Genomic DNA, 7397 nt, shown 5'->3' on the forward strand with positions numbered 1-7397 from the left:
AGAGTTATGCTTCAAGATGTCGGCTGTAACAGCATGTTAGAGGTGTATGAAAGACAACTGATGAGTTGGTCCTTGCTAATGTAGGCCCAAATGACCAATTTGTACATATGTTCAGTGTTGGGTGTGAGATACTGTCAAGGCCACAGACAGCTCAGCCTCAACAACGGACAGAGACCCGGCCTCGCCACCGACTCGGCCCATCAGACAGAAGCGGCCCAACAACAGGGTCAGTGGGCCGGAGTGGGTGTGAACCAGCTCCCCACCAGCTACTTAACGCTGGTTCACACGCAAGCGCTAGGTATCCAGTGGATCACGGCGAACCCGGCGGCGGCTCTCTTTCCCTTTCCCTTCCTCCCCAATTCGTGTATCCAGTGATTGTAATCCTAATTGCCACCAGATTCGTGAGATATTGCAATAGATCGAGAGATATATCACTGGGTTGTTAACATCTGGTATTCAGAGCCATCGATCCACACCCTAGCGCATCTGATCGAGGCGAGGCTGCAGAAATCGATCAAGGATCGACTCAGCGCCATGGATCCGTCCTTCAAAGACTACTTCGACAAGCTCACCAACTCTCTCGACGCGATCCACTCCGACATCCGCTCCCACACCGCCAAGCAGGACGATCTGGGCCAATGGCGCCCCGATCTAGAGCGGCGCGTGGATCAACTCTCGGCGGGGTCGCCGAACTCCAAGCGCGACCTGCAATCATCACGGAGGAGCGGCCGGTGGAGGCACCAGCGCCACCACCAACGCCGCTGCGTGACCACGTCGGCACCAGCAAGCGCGCGGAGGGCGACGCCCTCGGGTCAACCGATCGCGGCATCGACGTCCTACCACGGGGTCTGGCACCGGCGTTCGCGTCGGTGGCCACCCCGGCCAACGGTCAATCACAACTTTCCGTCCTGTCTACCATCGCATCTCCATACGCGCATGCCAGCCAACTTCTCGCGGGAATTAGCCAGGCTCATCCATCAATCGGGTTTCCCCAATTCACGGGCGAGAACCCGCGGCAGTGGAAGACACTATGCGAGCAGTATTTTCATATGTTTGATATCCGTGAGAAGTTTTGGGCCCCTATGGCCTCTATGAATTTTGCTGGCTCCGCATCGGTGTGGTTGCAATCGGTGCAGAGGAAGTTGACTGGGTTTGATTGGGAGTCATTCTCGTCACTGTTGTGTACGAGATTTGGTCGCGACCGCCACCAGCTCCTAATCCGCCAGTTTTATTCTCTATCACAGAAAACATCTGTAGCTGATTACATTGAGCAATTTGAGTTGATTATCAGTTACCTGTCTGAATATTTTGAATCCATTCATCCTTATTATTACCTTACCCGTTTTGTCAAGGGACTCCGGGCCGACATCCGCGCGGTGGTGCTGGTGCAGCGGCCGCCTGATCTCGACACCGCGTGCGCCCTGGCGCTGCTCCAGGAGGAGGTGGTGGATGGCGCCTCGCGGGAGCGCGCGCGTTCCAACACAGCGCGTGCCACCGTCTCGGATTGGAGCCACCGTAACAACACGGGCGTACCCATGGCGCTTCCACCACCACCACCTCAAGGACAACCGCCGACGACGCCGACGGCCACAGACCAGCGGGCGGTGAAGGCCAGCCGTGCCGATAGCACCAAACTGAAGGCGCTGCGAGAATATCGCCGTGCAAAGGGCCTATGCTTCAAGTGCGGGGAGCGCTGGGGGCAGGACCACAGCTGCCCCACCAGCGTCCAACTCCACGTACTCGAGGAGCTCCTCGAGCTGTTCGGCCTTGACTCCGACGGCGATTCCCAAACCCACCGCTCGGCGACGCGTTGGCAGAAACGGCGATGGCGATCACATGCCACGCCCTCACCGGCGGCACGTCCCTGAGGACGATTCGCCTTCACGCGTGGTTGCAAGGCCACGAGGTGCTGTTGCTGGTGGATTCCGGGAGCTCTACGTCCTTCATCGACGCGCGCCTCGCGTCAATTCTGACGGGCGTGTTACCTCTCCGCCGGCCCTGCCGCGTCAAGGTTGCTGATGGAGGCGAACTTTGCTGCGTCTTCCACATACCGCAATGCAGTTGGGTATCACAGACGCACGAGTTCATCACTGATATGAAGGTGTTGCTGTTGGGCGCGTATGACGCCATCCTCGGCATGGACTGGCTCGAGGAACACAGCCCGATGAGCGTGGACTGGCGGGGCAAACAGTTGCTGATCACCACTCCGCGTGGGCCCGCACAATTGCAAGGCCATCAAGAGGGCGTTGGCCCCTGCTCTGAGATCAACGCCTTGCAACTGCAATCTTTGCAGAAACAGGGCTCACTGACGCAAGTTGTTCAGCTATATCAAGTCACTGAAGGAGATGAAGTGTACACACCAACGCCTGACAACATTCAGAAAGTCATCGACCAGTTTGAAGACGTGTTTGGCGAACCAACAGGCCTTCCCACGCGCCGAGATTGCGATCACAGGATACCGCTGATGGCTAGAGCACAGTCGGTGAACTTGCGACCATAGAACATAAAGATGAGATCGAGAAGCAAGTGCAGGAGATGTTAAGGTCAGGTGTTATTCAGCGCACACCACAATCCCTTCTCTTCACCCGTGATACTAGTCAAAAAGAAAGATGGCACATGGCGGTTATGCATAGATTATCAACAGCTCAACGCTATGACTATAGTGGGCAAGTATCCTGTGCCCATGATCGAGGAGCTACTTGATGAATTACACGGGGCTCAGTGGTTCTCCAAGCTCGACTTGCGAGCAGGTTATCATCAAATCCGACTGGCTGAAGGGGAGGAATTCAAGACTGCCTTCCAAACCCACTCGGGACATTTTGAATTCAGAGTCCTGTCATATGGCCTTGCTGGCGGGCCTGCAACCTTCAACGATGCTATCACCGGCACACTTCACCAATTAATGCGTGAATGTGTCCTGTCTTTCTTCGACGACATAGTAGTGTTCAGCAAGACACTGCAAGAGCATGCAGAACACCTCAGACAAGTCTTTGAACTCCTTCGCCGTGATCAATGGAAGGTGAAACGAAGCAAGTGCAGTTTTGGGCAACAACGGATAACCTATTTGGGGCATGTTATCAGTGCTGAAGGTGTGGCAACAGATCCCACAAAGATTGAAGCAGTAGTTGCGTGGCCCACACCCATGAATGTGAAAGAAGTCAGACAGTTCTTGGGGCTGGCGGGGTACTACCGCCGTTTCGTCCGACAGTTTAGAATTCTAGCTCAACCGCTCTTCAATCTCCTCAAAAAGGGAACACCGTTCGTATGGACGGACAACACTGAACAGAGGTTTCAAATCCTCAAACGGGGTCTGGTCATAGCACCGGTGCTTGCCCACCAGATTTTCAGAAACAGTTCACCGTGGAAACTGACGCATGTGATACAGGTATTGGAGCAATCCTGCAGCAAGAAGGGCATCCCATCGCTTTTATGAGTAAAGCACTATGCCCCAAGTATCAGGGTCTGTCCACTTACGAGTACCTGGCGGTGATTGCTGCAGTTGATCAGTGGCGACCGTACCTGCAGTCCGCGGAGTTCATCATCAAAACAGACCAACGCAGCTTGGTTTACTTACAGGAGCAGCGGCTCACTACTCCCTGGCAGCAGCGAGCTTTCACCAAGTAGCTCAGGTTGCAATACAAGATTGTGTACAAGAAAGGCGTAGAGAATGGAGCTGCAGACGCACTATCTCACTTACACCATCCAGAGCATACCATGGCGATCTCAAGTTGCCAACCGACATGGCTCGAGGATATCATGGCAAGCTACAATTCCAACCCTCAAGTACAACGCCTCCTGGAACAATTGGCAGTCCGGCCGGATCCTAAAGGGCGTTTCAGCTTGTCGCAAGGGATCCTGCGTTTCAGAAACCGCATTTGGCTTGGAGGCAGCACCGCACTACAGCAGCAGATCATCTCTGCCTTCCATGACAGCCCGGTGGGGGGACACTCTGGATTTCCGGTCACCTACAAACGGATCAAGCGTCTGTTCGCGTGGCCAAAAATGAAAACTCACGTCCTTCAATATGTCTAGTGCTGCCAAATTTGTCAGCAGGCTAAGTCAGAGCGGGTGGCTTCGCCAGGGCTTCTCCAGCCACTCCCATTTTTGGCAAGAGCTTTTCCGTCATGCTGGTACTGATCTTCGCATGAGCACTTCCAACCACCCACAAACCGATGGACAATCAGAGCGTGTGAATCAATGCCTTGAAACATTTCTGCGTTGCTTCACACATTCATGCCCTAAGCGCTGGAGCCACTGGATCCCCCTCGCGCAGTTCTGGTACAATGCAGCGCCACATTCAGCAATTGGCATGACCCCATTCATGGCCATGTTTGGGCATGAACCCCGCCATTGGGGCATCACTGCCACATCTTCTTGCTCGGTTCCCGCCCTACAGACCTGGCTCGATGAGCGTGCCATGATTCATGACTTGTTGCAGCAACACCTTCAGCGAGCTCGCCTACGTATGAAGCAACAAGCAGACAAGAAACGCTCGGAACGCGTGTTTGAGGTCGGCGACAAGGTTTACTTGAAACTGCAGCCGTACGTGCAAACATCGGTGGCCAAACGCGCCAACCACAAGCTCTCCTTCCGCTACTACGGGCCGTACTCCATCATCACCAGGATCAACCCTGTGGCCTACAAACTGGAGCTACCGGCAAACGCCTCGGTTCACCCAGTCTTCCATTTGTCACTGCTCAGGAAGGCTCTTCTGCCAGGTACGCCCGTTCAACAACAGCTCCCTATCACACCTGATGCACCCGCAGTTCCAGTACAGATTTTGGCTTCGCGCTGGCGTCGCAAGCGTGGTACCATGATCGAGCAGATCCTCGTCAGGTGGTCAAATCCTGCATCACTCAGCGACACTTGGGAAGACAAACAAGAACTCCAAGCTCGTTTCCCTGCTGCAGAGGCTTGGGGGCAAGCCTCATCGCAAGGAGGGGATGTCAAGGCCACAGACAGCTCAGGCTCGACAACGGACAGAGACCCGGCCTCGCCACCGCCTCGGCCCATCAGACAGAAGCGGTCCAACAACAGGGTCAGCGGGCCGGAGTGGGTGTGAACCAGCTCCCCACCAGCTACTTAACGCTGACTCACACGCAAGCGCTAGGTATCCAGTGGATCACGGCGAACCCGGCGGCGGCTCTCTTTCCCTTTCCCTTCCTCCCCAATTCGTGTATCCAGTGATTGTAATCATAATTGCCACAAGATTCGTGAGATATTGCAATAGATCGAGAGATATATCACTGGGTTGTTAACAGATACGTATATACTATATAGTTTGTCTTGGCTATTGTGGCCTGTCCAGTATCAGTTTACCCCATGCCGCCCATTACTATCATGTATATATATGAATTTATGTACCCTTATTTCTGATGCAATAGGATGAACCATGAATTACATTCAAGGCTGTAAATTTGCTAATTTTCATGCAAGGCTGTAATATCCATTCTTCAGGAGAAAATATCTTTTAATATAAAAAACTTAAGGCATAACCAAAGAAATAAATAAAACAGTTCAAGTGTCATAGAATTTTCCTACTGTTACATTTGGAGTCCAACTATTCATCCTACGCACAGTTTACCCCATGTATCTCCAGTTCTACCTCTATAGCTTCCAGTCTTGTGTATTCAAACAAAGGTCACAATAAGGACATACGCCAGAGCAGTCATACTACTGTTTACTGTATACTACTCCCACCGATCCAACCTTAGTTCAAAACTGCGACACTTATTTTGGATAGGAGGGAGTACTGTCTACTGTACGTACCGATACTTATACAGATACCAATCCATCAAAATGTGACAAATCTGTACGCAAGTAAAATAAGGAATATATTACATGTCCCTCTATAAACATATACATTTTGATGTACTTATATGAGATTGCCGTTGAAAAAGAAAAACAGGAAGTTCAAACAACATATCTGCCAGGCCCAGCGTATCTCTGAACCTACACAACAACGAGCAACACTGAAGGTTCAGTTAAGATATCGGCAGCGGCTTAAGTCAAGATTAACAGCTCCCATTCATCCAGGAGTTACCGTTAAAACAGTTTACTTTCATTCACTTTAATACCGAGCTACTGTTTACAGCTCAGTCGCTTGTAATTTCAAACCCCTTTATATGCGGTGCTGGCTTAGCGTAGATAATCTTCTTCCGCTCTCCATCTCACCTACCTCACAAATCCTTCTCAGGGTGTGACAAAGATATCCAGAGCAAGGCTATCCTTGGTGGCAAATCGAGTAGGGAGCAGCGGTGGTTCGTGATCTGGTAAAAAAATCCCACCCTCCTCTCCCTTCTCACGGCGGCGGCAGCATTTGTGTGGGAACAGCGGAGCGGGCTCATTCGGGTACAGAGTGAGCGTCTGGAACAGGTTTGCGTACAAACAATTCGTCCGCTCTGAAATCCCTGGTTCGATCTAACTACGTGTGCTTTCCGAGACTAATACAACCTCCACAATCCACATTTACTACCTATACTCACTCGTGACAGAGGATTCACCTTATCCTACAGCATTTGCCCACAACCTAAGGGATATCTCCCAGAAAGGCCTAACAAATGTTTCAAGTTACGCCTAGAGTCATGTACAGATGTGCCACCCGAATATCTCATGGTAAGCATCTCTAACGACATGAATTTAGGTTATCGTTATGATTTCCCAACTCAAATTATGAGAATTTTACCTTGAGGACGCCTACGACGGTGCGCTGGTTCGGCTGCTGCTGGGAACCGGAGAAGCGGGTGCCATCGTACTCCACGGCGACCAGGTATCGCTGCGTCCGGGAGAGCCGTGCGCCGGCCATCGCCTCGCTTTCGGCGCCCGCCTCTCCGCCGCTGTCTGCGTCCGCCGGCGAGATGTCTGACTGGGAGAACCGCTGGAGTTTGGAAGGCGGTGACGGGTCGGCAACGGAGGGATCGAACGGGCGCTTGGAGGCAGTGGCGATTTCAGCGGAGTCCGAGCTGGCGGCGCTCATGGCTCTTGTGGCGTATGGAATAGCAAGCAAGGGGTTTTGGGAGGAGACTTCGTTCTTCCGTCTGCAGCAGACCTGGCAGGCCGGCACGGCACGGCATGGACAACCCACGCACGCCTAATACGCGGGCCGTGCCGGGCCGGCACTCGTGCCGAGAAAACGGGCAAATCCTAAACGGCGCCTTAAGCGTCCGTTCTTTCCTTTCTCGCAAAAAGGCGCACACCCTTACTTCCATGCTCGGCCGGGCTATTTTCCTTTCTTTCTGTTTTCGCACGCAAAAAATCTGTGCCACAGGTATTTTTCTTTTTATCACGAATACACAAAGCTTGCGTATCATTCATGATGCGGAGCATCCTACGTTCATCCACGTGTACACTCAGACTACTCTCCAAGCCCCAAGAGTACATACGATGTAGCAACCCGA

The 7397-nt window shown here is 52.6% G+C and overlaps 1 protein-coding gene across 2 annotated transcripts in view; it reads right to left on the reverse strand.

Moving 5' to 3' along the window:
- LOC119308155 (tRNA pseudouridine synthase A-like) overlaps window positions 1–7038 on the reverse strand; it is a 14389-nt gene extending 7351 nt beyond the window's left edge. For both annotated transcript variants that reach the window (XM_037584273.1, XM_037584272.1), the window contains exon 1: window positions 6686–7038. In XM_037584273.1, the coding sequence (XP_037440170.1) occupies window positions 6686–6976 (291 nt within the window). In that variant the 5' untranslated portion in view covers window positions 6977–7038. The remainder of the gene's footprint in view (window positions 1–6685) is intronic.
- Window positions 7039–7397: the final 359 nt, after the last annotated feature.

The sequence above is a fragment of the Triticum dicoccoides genome, chromosome 5B (genome assembly GCF_002162155.2).
Source record: "Triticum dicoccoides isolate Atlit2015 ecotype Zavitan chromosome 5B, WEW_v2.0, whole genome shotgun sequence".
Lineage (NCBI taxonomy): Eukaryota > Viridiplantae > Streptophyta > Magnoliopsida > Poales > Poaceae > Triticum > Triticum dicoccoides.